At 63.7% G+C, this 18,579-nt stretch overlaps 1 protein-coding gene across 5 annotated transcripts in view; it reads left to right on the forward strand.

Annotated features, from left to right (window-relative positions):
- Positions 1-439: 439 nt before the first annotated feature.
- PACS2 (phosphofurin acidic cluster sorting protein 2) overlaps positions 440-18,579 on the forward strand; it is a 53,594-nt gene continuing 35,454 nt past the window's right edge. For 2 of the 5 annotated variants that reach the window (XM_047737296.1, XM_047737297.1), the window contains exon 1: positions 442-657. In XM_047737296.1, the coding sequence (XP_047593252.1) occupies positions 539-657 (119 nt within the window). In that variant the 5' untranslated portion in view covers positions 442-538. Of the gene's footprint in view, positions 658-18,579 lie in introns of all 5 variants that reach the window. The other 3 variants (XM_047737298.1, XM_047737299.1, XR_007128673.1) reach the window with 2 other exon arrangements.

Here is an 18,579-nt window from a genome sequence, read left to right on the forward strand (position 1 = left end):
CGGGAGCGGGCGGCCAGGGACGCGGGAGCGCGTGCGGCGCACTGGCCCCCGGAAGAGGGGGACAGGGACGTGCGGGGTCCCGCTCGGCGGCTCCCGGGGGACGGGGCGGCGGGGCGGGGCCTGTGCGCAGGCGCGACGCGCGCTCTCGCGGGCCGCGGGCCGGGGCGAACGCGGGTCGCCGGCAGGGAGCGCGCGCGTCCCCGCACTTCCGGCGAGCGCTCTGCGGGCCGCGATTGGGCTCGAGGCGGCGAGCGCGCGCCCGCCCAGCCAATCGGCGGCGGCGGCGGGGTGGGGGGCGGGGCGCGCGGCGCGGGGGCGCGCGGGGCGGGGCGGGGCGCGCGGCGCGGGGCGGGGCGGCCGCAGCCTGGTTGCCGCCCGCGGGCCTGTCCGCCGCCCGCCCGGCCGTCCCCGCCGCCGGCAGCCATGTGACCGCGCCGCCGCCCTCCGCGCGCTCGGCCCGCCCGCCCGCCCGCCCGCCGCCGCGCGTCCGCGGCTCGGCCGCAGCCCAGGCCGCCGAGGGAGCGGCGGGGCCGGCGCCATGGCCGAGCGGGGCCGCCTGGGCCTGGCCGGCGCGCCCGCCGCGCTCAACACGCCGGTGCCCATGAACCTGTTCGCCACCTGGGAGGTGGACGGCTCCAGCCCCAGCTGCGTGCCCAGGTACGCCGCCGCCCGGCCGCTTTGTTCCCGCGCGCACCTGCCGGACACCCGGGACCCGCGCCCGGACCGCCCGCCCGGGGCCGCCCGCCCGGGCCCTGCGCACTGCGTCGTCCCCGCCCGGACGGGCCGCCTGGCCCCGTCCGCTAGGGACCTGCGCCCGGGGTCCCCGCCCCGCACTGTCCATCGGGCACCTGCGCCCCCGGGCCGTCCCCACTGGGGACCCCACCCGGGCCCTCGCGCTCGGGGAGGGGGCAGCCAGGACGTGCAGCGGGCCGTCCCCCGGGACCTGCGCCCAGAGTCCCCCCGCCCCGACCGCGCGCCTGGGACCTGGCACCCCGGCCCCCACCCAGGACGGTTCACCCAGGACCCGCACACGGGACCGTCAGCCCGGGGTCCCCCACCCAGGGCCTCGCGTTTGCGCCCCCCCCTCTCGGGCGTGCGATTTCTGTGGGAGCGACCTCTGACGCGTGGAGGGCCCCGAGGTCCTGGCGCCACGGGAGGGAGTGACGCCGGCTCCTCCGAGGCGCAGGGAGCTCACCTGCTTGGGCTCCCAGGCGGCATCATGCACCTGTCCTCGGCTGCGGTGCTGGTGGAGTTGGCTCAGGTGTCTCCTCTCTCCACTGCTGTCAGATTTCCTTTTGCGGCCAGCCACCCCGTCAAGCTGGGCGTCCTGAGAGTGACCCGCGGGCCCGCAGTGTCCGGAGGACGCCTGGGGCTGGGACCATGACTGTACCGTTTCACCCAGTACACGCCTCTTTACTCGTGGTCTCGGGGGCCTGCTCGGTCCTGCTGGGTCCTGCTGGCCCCTGCTCGGTCCTGCTAGCCCCTGCCGGCCCCTTACCTGCTTGCACTGGGCTTCCTAGTTAGAGACACTGCGTGGCGTGAGCAGGGCACTTTGCACCGGGCTGTCAGTTTCGCCTTGGTGAAAGACTGCCCACTCCCTTGACCAAGAAGCGCCTGGACCCCGGTGGGCGGAGCTGGCGGAGCTCTAGCCCCCAGGCCAGCGCTCCAGCCGGACCCACTCCACTCGGATGGGCCGCTGCGCTTCTCTTGGCAGCTCGGAGCTCTCTTGGTTTCTTCCTGACTCGGTGGTCGCCCATGATGGAGCCCTCAAGCTGGGGGGGGCCAGACTCGCACCAGAGTCTGTTCTGAGTGGACACCAGACCTCAAGGGCTGCGGGGAAGAGCGCTCCGTGGGTGAGGGCCTCAGGAGTGCCCTCCAGGCACAGGAAGTGGGTGGTGAGCTGCTGGGGGGCCACACGCAGGCTCATCCTGCAGGTGTCGCGGGGTGAGGTGTTGGGGGTTCCGGTCCGTGGGGCTTGCCCTCCACGAGTGCGGGGCTGGGAGGTCAGAGCACTGCTGTGCCAAGTGGACAGACTGGGCCCTTAACCCACCCGCCAGTCTGTATGGGGCCTCCTGTGCGACCTGAGGGTCAGTGTTGCCAGGGCTTGGGGCGGAGGACTGCTGATGCACCTGCTCGCCTCTTCTCTGGGAAGTCTCTGGGCTCACAGCCAAGCTCAGGAGCATCTCCCTGGGCCCAGCCTCCTTACCCTTTCCCATCCTGGGCATTTGCCTTAGAGTTGAGCCTCACAGCCCGGGGTCCCTGAGGACTTTTCCCCTCACCCCCATGCTTCTGTGTCTCCCCTCTGCGCTGTCACCACCAACACCACCCAGTGGCTGCCGTGTGTCAGTGCCCCCCAAACCACACCTGTCCCCCTCCTTGCCTCCTTGTGTCACTGCCCCCTTGCTACTCCAAGTGTCCCCAGACGGAGGGTGGGGGGCAGACTGTAGCCCATCTTTGCCGCCCCTCCTCAGCGGCTTCCTGGGGCTCCCCCAAAAGAGCACTGAAATTGACCTGGGGGTGGTGGGGGGTGGTAGCAGGAGATGCCAGGAGGGCAGGAGCTGCATTTAGGGGCCTTGTCTGCCCTCCTGGAGCTGGTCTGGGAAGTCCACTCCAGGGAGTGTTGGGGGAGGGTGTGGGGTGGCATGTGGGGGCTGGGCGGGATAGTACTGGGGTTGGGAGCTCCGTGGCTCTGCCTGGATGGGATGTAGGGATGGGGGTGGCAGGTTGTGTCCCATGGCCATCGAGTTGTCAGGATAGGCCGGCAGAGTTGATGGGTTGACCGTACAGAACGTTGGTTGGAGCAGATGTCCCCCTACTTTCCTGGCGAGCAGAGACCCTCCCCGAGAGGGGTGCTCGTCCCCTTCTTCTGCCTCCTGCGCATGAGCGCCCTTGGACGGGCTGTTCTCAGCGTGCTCCTGGGACTTTCTGTGGAAGGGGTCACACTCCCTCTGTCCCTTTGAGTGTCTCGTTTTTGCCCAGTCTTTACGTTTTGGAGTGATGTCGCGCCAGTGGCTGTCACTGCTGTGTGTGGTCCCTGCTGTAAGGGGACCTGGGGCCGGTCCTCTGCGCGTGTGTAGCCGCGGGCGGCCGGCCTGGCGTCCCCATGTGCCCGTAGTGGGGTTTGGGGGCTGTGATCAGTGCAACTCCCAGGCTGCTTCATGGAGTGTGGTCGTGCCAACTCCAGCCCCCACTGGCGGGGACGCCCGTCCCCAGCGCACTGCATTCTGGCCAAGGTTTTGCCTGGCTTTTAATTTTTGCCCGTCTGGTGGGTATGAAGTGGTGTTGTGGCTCTTATTTGAACCCTCTGATCACTAAGGCCATTTGCACGTCCTTGTCACTTCTTCGGCCAAGTTTTCTTTTTTTTTTTTTTTTAAAGATTTTATTTATTTATTTGGAGAGAGACAGTGAGAGAGAGCATGAGCGAGGAGAAGGTCAGAGGGAGAAGCGGACTCTCCATGGAGCTGGGAGCCCGATGCGGGACTCGATCCTGGAACCCCGGGATCACGACCTGAGCCGAAGGCAGTCGTCCAATCAACTGAGCCACCCAGGCGCCCCCAAGTTTTCTTTTTGCTTCTCGTTTTTGTTTTTCTCCTGGACTTGAGTCTCAGCATCGTCTTCAGGGGACGGTAATCCCTCCCCGGCCAGAAGTGCTAGAACAGTCTTCTTCAACGATGTGAATTTCATGGCGGTCTGCAAGGTCTGTGCCCCTGCCTTCGGCTGGGCTGGCTCTGTTCCCTGCTCTGCCCTTCTGGTCGCGGTGGCCAGCTCCCTGCTCTCCCCAGGGCCTCCTGCCAGGGGTCAGGGCTGTAACTCGAGGGAGGCCTGACTGCGTGGGTTTCCTCGAGAAAACCTACCAGCAGCGCTCCTCCCCAGTGACCATCAGCAGCTGTGTCCCACCCTTCCCAGCCTCCTCCTGCGCGTGCCCCGCTGCTGGGGTTCCCCAGGCAGCCTCCTGGGCCCCCACCCTGCATCTCAGCAGGTCCTGGGTCCTTTTGCACCATGAGCTTCCTACTCCTGCTGGACATTAGTCACCAGTTTCTAAATGCTGTGAGGCCGCCCATCCTCTCCCGTCCGTGTTGCTCACTCAAATCTTGGACGAACTCCTTGTGTGCATCCTTGGTGTGTTTGCGGGGCCTGGTTGTGGGTCTGCGTGCGGGAGGGATGTCCAGCTGGCAGTGCCTGTTTTGGCGAGGCTGTGCCCACCAGCCACATCCCAGTGAGACGACACACTGCTCTGCGCCTGCAGGTGGGTCCTGCAGTTCCCAGCCTGGCGCCGGTGGCATGCGGCTCCCGAGGACTCCACAGCTCCCCCCATCCCACGGCGTGGCACCTGGTGCCGCGGCTCTCAGCAAGCGTGTGGGTCGTTGGCAGTTGGAGGCTCTGAGGCTCAGAGCTACTGCGACCACCCGTCCGGGGCAGGACTTGGGAAGTCGCCTGCCGCCACTTGTCTTCTGGAGGAGCGGCCGTGGGGAGGTGGGCACCTGTCCGGTTCGGGAGGAGCCACAGTGCCCTGCGGTGGGCTCACGGCCGGGGCCATGCTGCTGGCCACGCTGCCATGCAGGACTGCCAGCCCTTCTGACCACTCCTGTGCCTGACGGGCGCGGGTGTCCAGCATGACAGACGGGTGTCATAAACACTTCTGAGTGTCCTGTGACTTTCCTTGACCCGCTGTTACGTCACGTAGGGTCACCTTACGTAGATGGGTTTTCTTGCGTTACGCGGACTTTCTGTCCCAGAGGAGGTCACGCAGCGCCACCCTTCTCGCTCGCCGGTGGGCTTAGGTGATCGCAACCGGGGACTCGTGTGTGGATGCGTAGGGTTTGCGAGACCCCATGGGATGTGCTTCAGAGCGAGGGCTCGTCCGCTGTGCAGTGGGTCATTGCCGCGAGCCTGGAACCGTGCGCCCTCTGAGGGTTTGGGAAAAGTCTCCCGGGAAGTCACCGTACCTTGGGGCTGCTCTGTGGGCAGCACAGCCTGGATTCAGGGCTGTCAGCATAGGGCGCTCCCCCAACCCGAGCTAGCTTCTTAAAACACATGTATTCCTGAGAATTTGTCCGCTTTGTCCAGATCTTCAGGTTTCTTGGGACAAAGTTGCGCATACTGTTCTTTTATTTTTTTGGATGGCTGCGGGGTCTGTGCGCTGTCGCCTTTGGTTCCTTCCATTGCTTGTGCCGGTGGACGGGGTGGGGGCGCTCGGACGCGTCTCCCCGGGGCTCCTCATGTGAAAACGGACGCTCATTGTTTGTTCCCGCCATTTCGGCTTCTCGGGCTTCTTTTGCTCTTCTTGTCCTCATTTCTGAAGACAAACGTGTGCATCCGTAATTTTTTCCTGTTTCCTCTCGTGCAAGCTTGTACACGGATGGTCGTTCCGCTGAAAATACATATGTCTCTCCCGCCGCTCTCTCTTCAATCTGTCGGGATAGGTCGGACTTTCTTGATAGACAAACACATGGGGTCTTTCCTAGTCACTTTCCCGTGACCCCGTTCATTGTCACTCTTCTTCCCACGGCTCTTCTCTGAGTCGTGCTCGGTTGGAGAAAGTGGTCAGTGTGACGGCAGGTCCTTAGGGTTTTCGGAACTTGCCTTCTGGCTCCGTCTGCGCTGTTTCCGAGCCTGCTCTGTTTGTGCTGACCAGGAATGTGTGTCTGGCAGTGGACGGTGTGTGAGGTCTCTCCGCGCACATCGAGCCTGCTTCGCTGAGGTCGGCAGCTCTGTTCCCCTTTCTGTCTGCTGGAGGAGCGTGAAAACCTAACCTGGTGCGGGACTTACTCGTTTCTCTCGGAGTTCTGTCATTTTGAAACTGTGTTCTTAGGCATACCCGTTTGGTAGAACACCTCTCCGGTGGGGCGCCTGGGGGGCTCAGTGGGTTAAGCCTCTGCCTTCGGCTCAGGTCATGATCCCAGCATCCTGGGATCGAGTCCCACATCGGGCTCTCTGCTCAGCGAGGAGCCTGCTCCCCGCCCCCAACTCTCTCTCTGCCTGCCTCTCTGCCTACTGTGATCTCTGTCTGTCAAATAAATAAATAAAATCTTAAAATAAAAAAAAAAGAACACCTCCCCGGGTCTTTGAACTTCAGGCACATGTGACTCTGGTCGTGCTTTCCTCCCAACCGTGCGTGTTGGTGATGGGGACTCTGGGTGGCATTTGCCTCCTCCTTCTTTTTTTTTTTTTTTTAAAGATTTTATTTATTTATTTGACAGAGAGAGGTCACAAGTAGGCAGAGAGGCAGGCGGAGAGAGAGAGAGGGGGAACCAGGCTCCCTGCTGAGCAGAGAGCCCGACGCGGGGCTCGATCCCAGGACCCTGAGATCATGACCTGAGCCGAAGGCAGTGGCTTTAACCCACTGAGCCACCCAGGTGCCCCCATTTGCCTCCTTCTTTCCTGTCCTTTAGACCCCTGCATCCGTACACGTGACATGTGCCTTTGGTTCTTCGCCGTGGATCTAGAATCCATTTTCGTTCAATCCAACAAGCTTAATTTTTTAACTAGAACTTTCCATCTGTTGTCATTTATCAAAATTGTTGATATTCGGTTTATATTTATCATTTTATTTTTGTGCTTATTATTTTCTGGTTTTTTTATGTCTGCTTTTCTCTTGTCTTACCTTATCTCCCACTGACTTTTTTCCTTATTGTTTCCACCTCATATATTAGTTTGAAATTTAGCAGTATTTCTGTCCCTTCGGTGGCGACTTTGTGATTTGCAGCTGTGCGTGTTCCGTGGGGGAAGGAGCAGAGGGAGAGAATCCCAAGCAGGCTCCACAGCAGGCTCCACAGCCAGTGCACCCAGCGCCGCACCCCATGGGTCGGTCTCGTGACCCTGAGATCACAACCTGAGCTGAAACCAAGTTGGAGGCTTCCCTGACCGAGCCCCCTACGCGCCCCCATACTGGCTATATTTCAAAGTTAATTTGTCTTTATCCTGTTCCCGACAGACGCGGGGACGGACCCCAGAACCTGTTATTTTGACCCAACCCTTTCCTGCTCATGCACTGTGTTCTGCGTTAATTGTCCTGCCAAGCCCACGAGACGTTGCTGTTCCTTCGTTTTGTGTGCACTGGATTACCCTTGAAATTCGTCACTTTTTTTCATTCTTTTTTTTTTTTTAAGATTTTATTTATTTATTTATTTATTTTTATTTATTTTTTTTAAGATTTAATTTATTTATTTGACAGACAGAAATCACAAGTAGGCAGAGAGGCAGGCAGAGAGAGAGGAGGAAGCAGGCTCCCCTCTGAGCAGAGAGCCCGATGTGGGGCTCGAACCCAGGACCTGGGATCAAGACCTGAGCCGAAGGCAGAGGCTCAACCCACTGAGCCACCCAGGCGCCCCACTTTTCTTCATTCTTATGGCAGCTCGGAACTTGGAATTGTTTTCTCCCTTTAATGTCTGAAGATGCATCTTTAGGGTTTTCTTTAGTGAGGGTGTGTCGATTCCTAACTCTTTGTGTTCTCCAGATGCTTGCCCTGGTTTCTGGAGGGTGTTCTGGGGGGTGGGGGTCGGGTGTCCTGGGGGGTGGGTGCAGGCGGCATGTCCGCCCGCACATGGAGAGCGTGAACCCCTGACTGTGCTCGGATTTGCTCTCGAGAAGTCAGCTGTCCATCTGGGGAGAGTCATCTGAAGGTCTGTCCTCCCTGGCGGCTTCGCCATCCCCTCTCTTGTGTCCAGGTGCGGCTTTCTGCTGATACCGCCACGGTCAGGGTTGGGCTTTCCAACTCTGGATTGGTGGTTTTCCCTGTGCTGGGCAGTGTCCACGCCCTCAGTCCAGTTGTTGCCTCTGTCCCGTGCTGTCTGCCCTCCCATCGCGGTGCCATCTGCACGTGTAGTAACCCTGCTCACTGGGTGGCCGTGGTGAGCGCGGGCTGGGCAGGGTTCGCGTGTGCCTGTGATGGCAGGCAGTTTTTAGCCCTTCCTTCTACTTCTGTCCACGTCCCGCTGCCCCTGCAGCCCGCATGAGGGCCACTGCAGCTGGCGGGGATGGCACCGTCCCCCAGCCCTGCCCCAGCCCTGCCCCAGCCCGGCACAGACGTTGAGTGGCTACTTGGTGAACGCTCCTGGAGCTGAATGGAGGGGCTCTGCTCAGGACTGTGGGTTCTGTTTCACGTTGGGAGGAAGCTGGCGTGGCTCTCCTTGAGGGTGTGGGCTGGGGGAGCGGGGCAGGCTGGGCCATGGACCGCGTCAGCTGTGGACTTGGCCGGCGGCTGGGGCTGTCAGATGTGGGCATGAGTGGGGGGGGGGCAGGCTCTGAGAGTGGACCGGGTGCTTGCAGCGTCTGAAGGATAAAGTCTGCTCTGGGGGAGAGGCGGAGGAAGCCGGCTGTGCAGCCCGCGAGCTGTGAGGTCTGTGGGGCAACTGTGGGCCGTCACTGCGCCTTACAGAAGCTCCCTTCAGCCCGCCCGCACATGTGTGTGCCTACGTGTGCGTACATGTGCACGCCCGGGCCGTGGTCTGCTTCCCGTGCTTCCCGCGCAGAGCGGGCTTCTGTGAGGAAGGGAGCAGCTGCTGTAAAGGGCCTGAGCAGGTGGTGTGCTGGGGCACATGTGTGGTCTCGTCCGGTGCTTACGGGTCTGTGAACTCAGTGGGGCCCCTCAGGTACCTCTTGGGATCTAGGCTCCAAAAGCAGCACCCACCCCTGCTTCTGCCCAATGTGCCGGCCGTCCCACCAGCAGGGGTGGATGACGGACGGTGTCTGTGGGGCTGGTGGGGGAAGTGGGGAGACTGTTCCAGAGAGCGGCTCTACAGTGGGGAAGGACGGTCTTTTTGACCCTGTGGTGGGTCATTCTCAAGGGTCCTTCTGGAGCGGGCACACGGCAATGGGCGCTCAGAGGCTGGCGGGCAGGGTGGGGGGGCACTGTGCTGCGGGGCACTGGGCCCCCGCGTCGGGCTCCACGAGTCTCGCGCAGCACTGCAGCCGGCCCGGCCCCTGGACGTCTGTGCGTCCCCCCGGGAGGCGCCGGGCAGAGCGTGGACTCGGCACAGAGCGTGGCAAGTGCTGGAGCTGCTGGCCGCAGCCTGGCCGGTGCCTCGGTGGCCCCCATGGGTCGCTCGGCCCGGTGGTGGATCAGGGGCTCGCCCTGAAAGCAGCGTGGGAGTGTTCCCAGGCCGCTGATGTCCGTGGTGCCGGGGTCATGGCATGCAGGGCAGGGGTTGCCGTGTACTGCGGGCACCAGGGTCTGGTGCTGGCCTCTGTGTCGTGCCGTGTCTGCAGCCTGCACTGGACCCGGGCCCCTGGAGGAAGGCCGTGTTCTGTGCTCCGCCCCTGACCCGGGAAGAAGCAGATGCCCCTCAGGGCCTCCATCAGCACCATCCAAGGGCAGAGCCCAGCTGCTGCTGGCCTGGCCCTTCACGCCCCGCGGAGTCAAGGCTGCAGCCCTGGGCCTGTGTTGGTTCACCCAGGGTGGGTCCCCGGAGGAGGGGGGCGCCTGGTAAATGATGTCGACGGCACCTCAAGGGGCAGAGATGGCGGTGGGAGGCACCAGCGAGTGGGCGCACCGCCCTTCTTGGGGCCAGCCTTGCCGTGGCTGTTCTGTGCCCCTGCCGCCATTGGCCTTTTCTCACTGCCCCTGCCCAGGCCACACGTAGCCCCCAACCATGGTGTTGAGACCCTGTGGTGCAAGGAGAGGCCCTTTGGTGGCCCTGCCCTGAGGCACCGTTGTCCCCATGGTGGGAGAGGATGGGACAGGATGGTAGTGGCCACAGGGAACTCAGGGGACACACACGTCGTCAGGTGGGCTGGGTGGGCCACGGGAGGAGCCTGGCCCGGGCTTCTCCTGCTACATGCTGGGTCTTGCCCTTGGCAGAAAGGGAGGTGCCTTGACTGCCCCATGGCTGGTGGCAGCTGGCTGTGTCCTGTCTCGTGTGGCCGTCCCACCGCTCTAGCGCGCACTCCCCTGCGCACACGTGCTGTGGGCCCAGGTGAGCAGCGCAGGTTCAGGGGTCTGTCCGCGCTGTCACCCTCTGGCCTCTGTGGCGGTGGAGCCCTTTTGGTAGGGGGCTGGCCACGTCTCTGTCCCCCCAGCCCTGGGCAGGCCCTTGGAGGCCCTTCCCTCCACCCGGGTGTGGTTGTGCCTCCTCCAACATGCTGGCCCTGCCCTGCGGGGACCACATGGTCTCCGGCCTCCTCCATGTGGCACGGGCTCCTCCCTGTCCACAGTCGCTCAGTGGGGAGGGCCCATGTGGCCCATATCGGGCCAGTGGTGATGCCCCCCGGGGCAGACCCTTGGGTGGTCTCTGGGGTGACTGTGTGTGAGTCAGAGCTTCAGACCAGGGCCCTTGGGGGCGTCTGCATCTTCCACTTCACCTGAGGCTCACCTTCTAGGGTGACCGCTGCTGACCTCATGCCCCGTGACGGCGCGTCTTTGTGTCGTGGCCGGTTAGCACTGCCCCGGTCTTGGACGAGCTTGTCCTGAGCCTCAGCTACTGCAGCGTGAGGGATGGCTCTGCGCAGGTGGCCCCAGGCCCCGGGAGGGGGGTGTCCCCATGCTTCTGAACTCGGCAGGGCGCTCTGTGCTGGCTCAGGCCCCACAGCTCACCCCTGCCCACCTGGGAGTGGACGCTGTGCATCCCCGAGGCACCTAGAAGTGCCTCAGGCCAGGTGTCCCGTGCAGGGTGGGCTCTGGTCAGTGAATCGCGGTGCTAGGGGCATGGCTGGGTGCAGGCCGCCTGGAGGTGCTCTGCGGTGGGCCTGGAGAGGGAGTGGGGGTTGGGGAGCCCTCCTGTGCTCTGCAGTGGCCCAGGCCCTCCCCCTCAGCCTTGCCCCAGGCTGGGCTGTGCTTGGCAGGGGGGCCACCTTGGCTATGAAGACCTGTCCCGGGATGTGGGCTCTGGTGACCTGGCCCGCAGCTGCTTCACTGTTCACTGGGCTCCCCGCTGGGACCTGGGCTGCAGCCTGTCCTCTGTGGTGGGGGGGCTCGTGCTTGGGCTTGATCACGTCCGGAGGGCACTGGGGAGCGGCACCGGTGCACCTGTCTGGCTCTGGCAGGAAAGGAGTGAGCGGGCCATGTGTTTACAAACGCAGAGCTTGTCCGATGACGCATCCAGCGGCAGGATGATGACCTCATTTGTGGGTGTGGGGTCCCCGAGAGAGGCGTGAGGACAGGGTGGGGGCTGATCTGTGGCTGGGGGGGCGAGTAGGGCCCTACTCGGAGCCGGCCCATGGAGGGAAGATGGTGGCAGCGTTGCAGAGAAGGGACATCAGGGAGGCTGAGGGTCTGGCGGGGGGGTTGGCACACAAGGGCTCCCAGCTCCCCAGCTCCCCAGCTCCCCAGCTGCTGGGCTCTTGGGCAACACCGTGGGAGCGGAGGCTGCCTTCCTGCTTTGCGCCCAGCCTTGTGGATGCTGCTGCCGCCGCCGGTCCCTGGTGAGGAGAAAGAGGCTGAGGCCTTAGGGTCTGCACTGGGGGGGAGGATGGGCCAGACCTGTCTGTGCGTTCCAGACTATGTCACTGTGGCCCTGGCAGGTCATGGAAGGTTCCAGAAGTGTGCTGATTTGTAGCCCAGCCCTGGAGCAGGACTGCTGAGGACCAAGCCCCCGAGTGTCCCCCATAGTGTTGGTCTTGGCAGAAAAAAGTCTCATGCAGGGGCAGATCGGCTGTGGGGGCCATGGTGAGGGGTCCCAGGAGGGGCTGGTGTGGGTGGGGGTGCACCCGTGCCCTCTGCCAAGCACTGCTCGGCCCTGCCCTTGCTGCCTTTTTTTTTTTTTTTTTTGAGATTTTATTTATTTATTTGACAGAGATCACAAGCAGGCAGAGAGGCAGGCAGAGAGAGGGGGAAGCAGGTTCCCCGCTGAGCAGAGAGCCCCATGCGGGACTCGATCCCAGGACCCTAAGATCATGACCTGAGCCGAAGGCAGCGGCTTAACCCACTGAGCCACCCAGGCGCCCCTGCCCCCGCCTTCTTGATCTAGCAGAGGATGAATTCCTATTTTGTCTCTTGGAGAATAGTTTCCTCAAAAAAAGATGATAATGCCCCTCCCCCCCGGGGCGCGTGGCTGTTGCAGGGAGAGGGGCAGGGTGCTGGGGCTCAGCGGTTAGAACAGGCAGCCGTTCCGCACAGGGGCCTGTCAGGGCAGGGACAGCTGTGTGCCAGCTGCCGATGGGGGGACTCAGGAACCCGTGTCCTTGGAAAGCTGGGACGTCCCGCGTGTTCTCCGTACCTGCCTGTGGCTCCAGGCAGAGAGGGCTCTGGGGACGGCGCGATCGGCCACACGGACCTTCAGGCTCTACCACCACCACTGCCCTTCCTTTAAGTTGCCGCGCGGCAGCCCTGGAGCGTTGTGTTTGCGACAAACAGGAGCGCGTCTGTTAGCCTTCGTTAGAAGACAGCGTCTGCTGAATTCCCTCCGCCGCGCCGTTAGTCCAGTTCCCACTAAGAGGAAGGGGACGGGGAGGTCCCTGCTCCTGAGACATGTCGCCTGGTGCCCGACTGTGGGGCTGTTGGCCCAGGAGGACAGGCAGGCAGACCCAGAGTCGCACAGCAGGGAAGGGCAGGGTCAGCGGGCTTCGGTCCGACACCCCGGGCTGTGGATCGACCCTCACAGTAGGGCAAGGTGAGGCCAGGGCGGGAGTTCTCATCCTCGCTGGCCCTGTGCTGGGCCCCTGGAGGGGCGCTCACGGTTGTTGGGGCCCCCAGTGCAGCCCCGTCCCCCTGTCCCTGCACACCCCCTCCCCCCGCGCCAGGTGCCCAACTTGGCATTCCCATTGTCATTTGAGATTTGCTCCCTGGCCGCTGGTGCCTTTCCTGCCTGGATGCTCAGCCCCTGGAAGCAGGCGCAGCCTGCTGTCCCCCGGCTGCTGCCTGTGGCCCTCCAGCACCAGCCTGGACACCAGCCTGGCAGATGGTTTGGGGGGGACACGGGGGCCTCCAGGAGCTCTTGGGCACCAGCCTGGCAGATGGTTTGGGGGAGAGGCGGGGGCCTCCAGGAACTCTGGGAGAGTCTTGGGCTCTAGTGTGGTCCACTGGGGCAGGGGTCCTGGGTATTCTCTGGGGATCTCACTGTGATGGAAGCACCCGGAGGGCTGCTTGAAGTGGCTGGGGGCGGGCTAGGCGGTATGCGTCGTGGGGCACAGCAGTGGCGCTCTCCCCAGACCCGAGGCTCCGGGTGACTGGCGGGCCCACAGTCCCCCACAGGCACGTGCAGAGGCGAGCGTCCAGCCACCATCCAGCTCTGGCCCTCGCCTGCCAGACTACAAGGCAGGGCCCACCTGACCCAGTGGTGGGCGCCATCCTAGCTCTTTCAGGCTGTGGGCATGATTCTGGCTTTGCATGCAGAGCTAGCAGTCCTGAGTGATGGCCGCTGGCCCATGGAGGATGCAGGCCATGACTGTTGACCTGACCTCAGTGTGACTCTCCCTCGCTTGGTGACAGCTCAGGGGTACCTGAACCTGCTCCCTGCTGGCCCCAGGGGCAGGGGTGTGCCTGAGAATGACTCAGTGCTGGGCGCTGGGCTCCCTGAGCAGTGGGAGGGGTGAGAACACCCCCGGACACCGGAGGCCCGAGACCCAGGCTTTCCGGGAGGCTGCTCCTGGGAGGAGATGTGTGGGCACAGACCCCTTGTTGGACCCCCGCTGGGGTTTCTCCTGGTGACCCTGGTGGGGGCGGCCAAGACAGAGCTGGAGGGAGTGGGCGTGTCTGGGAGAGGAGGTCGAGGCGGTTGCTGGAGGGGCTTGCAGGCTTGGGTGGGCGGGGGAGGGGCAGGGCTGCAGGTGGCCCGTGGCTTCCTGGCAGGGGAGCCCCTCTCCTGGCTCGATCCCATTCCTCCGAGGATCCCTTGTTTCTCAGAGGAGCGAGTGTCAGAGCGGGGGGGGGCGGGGGGCTGCACAGCTCTGGAGGCCTTGGGCAGGGCCGGGCGGGCAGTCAGTGCTGTGTTCTCTGTGGCTGTGTGTGGCATCTCGCGACCAGAGCTGCTGGTGACGTGGGTGTGTCCAGGCAGCCCGGGGGTGGGGGTGCGGGCTGGGGGCGGCGTGGAGGGAGGGATGGGGGGCCACTGCTGGCAGAGGTGGTGTGGTGTCTGCATGGGGGTCAGAGTGTGGGGCTCCTGGGGCGGGACCCCGGCCAGGTGGGCTGGAAGTGCCTGCTGGGTGGTCTCACAGAGAGCTGGGCTGCACGTGCCCGCGGCGTGTTTGTGAGAGGGCGAAGGACGCAGCTTCCGGCAGCTTTGTCTCATGTCCTTTCCCGGCTGAGGCCGCGGACATGAGGACCACGGCCATGCTCCTTCCCCGCGGGCCTCTGTTCACGGACCCCTGGCCAGTGGAGTGAGCGGCATCTCCCTGCGGACCCTGGCCCTGGGGCCGGGGCTGCTGCTCCCCAGGTCACCACCAGCCCCTGTCCCACTCGGGACCTGGCCTTCGCACCTTCCGCAGGCGATCGAGAGGTGGCCAGAGCTGGCCGTGGCTCAGCTACCTGGGGACAGGCCCCAGTCCTTTCTGCCCTCTTTGCTCACATCCCGCTCTCAGTCTTAAGTGCATCTTGACATCATCGCGGTGCCCGCCGTGGCCGATGTGGTCCTGGCCAGCCCGAGCGCGCGGTCCCCTGGCTCCCCAGGCTGACCTGTGACTGGCAAGTGTGTATTTCTGTGGCAGTGAGAGATTTGCACTCATGTCTGTCATCTTTGTTACACTTTTCCTTTGCTGTTTTGGTCATTTTTTCTTCAGAAACTGATCAAGGTCAATTGGCTTTTTTTACTTCCTCCAGGAAATGTGTTCTCTGGTCTCTTTCTCTGTTGCCAGCTTGTGTGGAAGGGACGCTTAGGGACCTTGAAGGGAAAACAAAACCGTCCTGCCGCCCGGCCCCTGTTCCCTGTGTGTAGTGGGACCAGCCTCGGGGCTCCTGGATTCCTGCCCTCAGCCCTTTGAGGGTCCTGGCCTCAGTCTCTGTGGTGGTTTTGAGAAGTTCGAGACAGTCCTGCTCCCGGTTCCTCAGTGGGAATCGTGTCTTGCCGGGTGCTCAGAAGGGCTTCCTTTGGGTCTGGTGCCCGGGGTGTGACTCCCTGGACGGCGTCAGAGCTGCCCTGGGGACACTGACGAACACGAGTGCTTGGGTTGCTCCTCATCGTCCGGGGGCTCCGCGGGCCGTTCCTGATGCAGTGGGGAGTGCACGTGTTCCCCCAGGCCTGCTCCAGGGGCCCCTGCTGGCCAGTGGGTACTGTTGGGGGGCAGGCTGCTGTTCTGGGGCAACCCTGGGCACACTTAGGAGCCCTGGGCAGAAGCCGCAGCCAGAGCCGGCTGTGGGTGAGAGCAGGGGTGCGCGGCGGGGAGGTGGGGCACCTGACCCCGAGATGGCAGGGTTGCCGTCCCCTGTGGGCCTCCGGGGTACCCAGGCTTCCTCGGGGAGGCTGCTCTGCAGGCGGCCATGTGGCTGCAGTAGGTCTGTGCCCGCGGAAGTGTCCGACCAGCAGCTGTGGGCTCTCCTGCCTGGGCCTCCTCATACCGTCACACAGCAGGTCGGGTCTTGACATGCGCTTGGGTGAAACAGGATTTAGTCTGTAGCACCCACTGCCCCCCAGTGTTTTGGGTGGTGTCCCCAGCATGGGGCACACGTCTCCTGCCCCATCGCAGGTCTCCACTGTCCCCTCCCCCGATCGTGTCTTTGGGCAGCTCCGCTGCTCTTCATCCACGTGGACCCAGGGCCTGGCAGAGCCCGGGACTCGGCTGGGTCAGGCCCACGTGGACCGTACCAGCTCTGTCTGCTCCCGGCTCCCACCCGTGGGCTGCCTCGTGGGACCCCCTGCCTCCCTTCTCCTCTGGGGGCTCAGGCTGCCCCATGCACATTCCCGTTACTGGACAACCTGGAACCACCTGGTGCCCTCCCGGGTGGCCGCAGCCCATGCCCAGCGGGGGCTGCTTCTGTCCCTCCCCGGAGCCTGCCCGTGTTGGGGGGCTGCACACGGCACGGTACTCTGCGGTCAGCCGTGGGCCCCACACCTCGCGGCCCTCGCGGAGGCCCATCACTGAGGGCCGTACGGCCTGAAATGGGCTTGCTGTCCCTGCGGAGGTTCTGGCTCCTTCTCTGGGTTAGCCTGGGGACATGACTGGGTAAGCCTCCTTCCAGGACAGCACTGGGCAGGGGCTCGCCTGCTGGAGACAAGGTGGGGTTGTGTTCCCCTCTAGTGGCTGGTGAGGGGCACCTGCATGCCTGGGGCCGGGGCGACCTCTGAGGCGTCTGGGTCACCAGATGGAGGACGCAGCCCCAGGAGAGTTCCTGGTGTTTGGTGGCCCACGGCCAACACTCTTGTGGAAAGTGGTTTCGTAGCTGTGGCTGGCTGGAGATTTTGGGGTCCCAGGGCCCCCCAGAGCACCTCCCAGCAGACACATGATACTCCCTGCAGGCTCCAGACTCTTCCCTTCAGGCGGCCACGCTGACCACTGACACCAGCACCTCCCTCAGGGACCGGCTCCTGCCCCCTTCCTCTGGCACCCTGGCACCACTGTGGGCAGGCTGGCTGGACTGGGGCCAGAAGGTGGGCTCACAGGGACCCAGCCACCCCTCCTCCTTCCCTTCACTTCCGGGGGTTCCCCGCCTCGTCAACAAAGGCCTTCCTGGCCCCATGTACTGGCCAGTGGTGACACCTCTGACCTTGCCTCCTGATCAGCAGGAAGCATCCGTGTCCCGGTAAGGCTCACACCAGAGACATCAGAGAAGGCTGAGCTGGCTGCTGAGAGCTGGCAGTCCCCGGAGGCTCCCGGGGGAGGGTGACCAGTGCTTAGGGACATGGACAGAACCGGACCCTCAGCCTGGTGCAGAACTTCTTCTGACGAACCGTCCAGCCACTGCTCTGTGTTGCTGGCGTGTCTTTCCAGGAAGCTGCTGGTCCCCACGCCTCACCTCCCCAGCCTTGCACTGACACCGCTCTGTGGCCTGGCACACCTGGAGCCTGACTGGGGCGTGGGGGCTCCGCTCTCGGACTGGCTGCGCCCCGAGGGGTGGCTGGAGCATGGGGGCCCCTGGCTAGCGGCCACCACAGAGCCTCAGCTCCCACCAGGGCAGACATGCGACTGCACGGACGGGTCAGCTTCTCTACACAAAAGGCCCCTTAGTTTTCCGTCCAACCAAACACACACTCAGCGCGTTTGGGACCCCGGAGGAATGCCCCCGTGCATGGCTGCGGTGGCAACCCCTCCCCCGTGCCTGGAGGGAAACTGTACAAGTCAGCGTTTGGCTCGGAGGGCCAGCCCGGGTGCTGGTCTGTTCCGCAGATACCCGGGACGCATCCCCCTTGTGCCCTGTAGGCCCTGTGTGCCATCCTCGGAGCTGGGCCTGGCGGGGCCTCTCCTTGGCCACATGGGGTGCCCTGTGCCAGCCACCCTGGAGCAGGGCGCAGTCCCTCAGTGGGTTGGTGGGGTTGCTAGTTCGCCCCACGGAATCACCCTTCAGAAGAGCCGGGGTGGGGCGTCCGGCGGAAGCTTGTGCGGCGTCCCCTCCTGGCAGCCTCGGTTCCGGGCCGCCCGCTGTCGTCAGAGGGCAGCAGCAGCCCAGGCTCGTCCTACGCCAGCGTCACTCACGTCACCCCGGGCAGGGTGAGTGTGGCACAGGACGGTACCCAGACCACGTTCCCAGAGCGTCCCTCGCGGTGCAGCTGCACCACCGTTCTCCGACCGACCGCGGCTGTGAGCCGTCCGCCCGATGTAGCGTATCGCGTATGTGTCGGGAAAACTGCTGAGGTCTTGGGCACCCACTGGGGGTCTCAGAGCCTGTCCTCACTCAGACGGGGAGTCTCCCTCATGAATGTCCACCATGGCGCCCTGCACAGTCGCCAGAAGGTGTGAACGGCCCACGCGTCCGTCAGCGGGTGAACGCGCGAGCAAGGCCTCCAGGGTACGGGTCGTTTCTCTGCCCTCTGCAACCTGGATGGCTCTAGGGAGCGTGCTCAGCGAAGAAGCCAGACACAGAGGGCCCGGTGCCCTGCGGTTCCTGTCCTTGCGCGTCCAGACAGGAGGACCCACGGGGCGGGAGCAGACTGGTGTCCGCCAGGCCTGGGGCAGGACCGTGGGGTGGCAGCCGAGGGGCTGGGCCAGCTCCGTAGGTGATGCGACGTTTGGGGTTACAGCTGCTGACTGCTTACCGGTGAACGTATCAAGGGCTACCGATTTGAAGATTTTAAAATGGCCAATTTGGGGGCACCTGGGTGGCTTAGTGGGTTGGGCCTCTGCCTTCGGCTCAGGTCATGATCTCAGGGTCCTGGGATCGAGCCCCACCACATCGGGCTTCCTGCTCAGCGGGGAGCCTGCTTCCTCCTCTCTCTCTCCGCCTGCCTCTCTGCCTGCTTGTGATCTCTGTCTCTCTGTCAAATAAATAAATAAAATCTTTAAAAAAAATAGAAAAAATAAAATGGCCAATTGTACATTATATGAACTTCACCTCAATAATAAGTAACGTGAAGGACGGGCAGCGAGGCCGGGTCTGGCCTCCAGCAGGTGGCGGGCAGGTGAGCTGGCCTGCGATGCCGCAAACAGTGGGGCACCCCAGGCTCACGGGCTCGGGAGCATCTGCCGGTGGGTGTGCTGCGTGGCAGGTGGCTGGGCCCGTGGACATCTCGGGAGACAGCCCCCTCTCCTGGGGTGCTCACTGGGGCCTTGGGGTCCTGC

This window comes from Lutra lutra, chromosome 7 (genome assembly GCF_902655055.1).
Source record: "Lutra lutra chromosome 7, mLutLut1.2, whole genome shotgun sequence".
Classification (NCBI taxonomy): domain Eukaryota; kingdom Metazoa; phylum Chordata; class Mammalia; order Carnivora; family Mustelidae; genus Lutra; species Lutra lutra.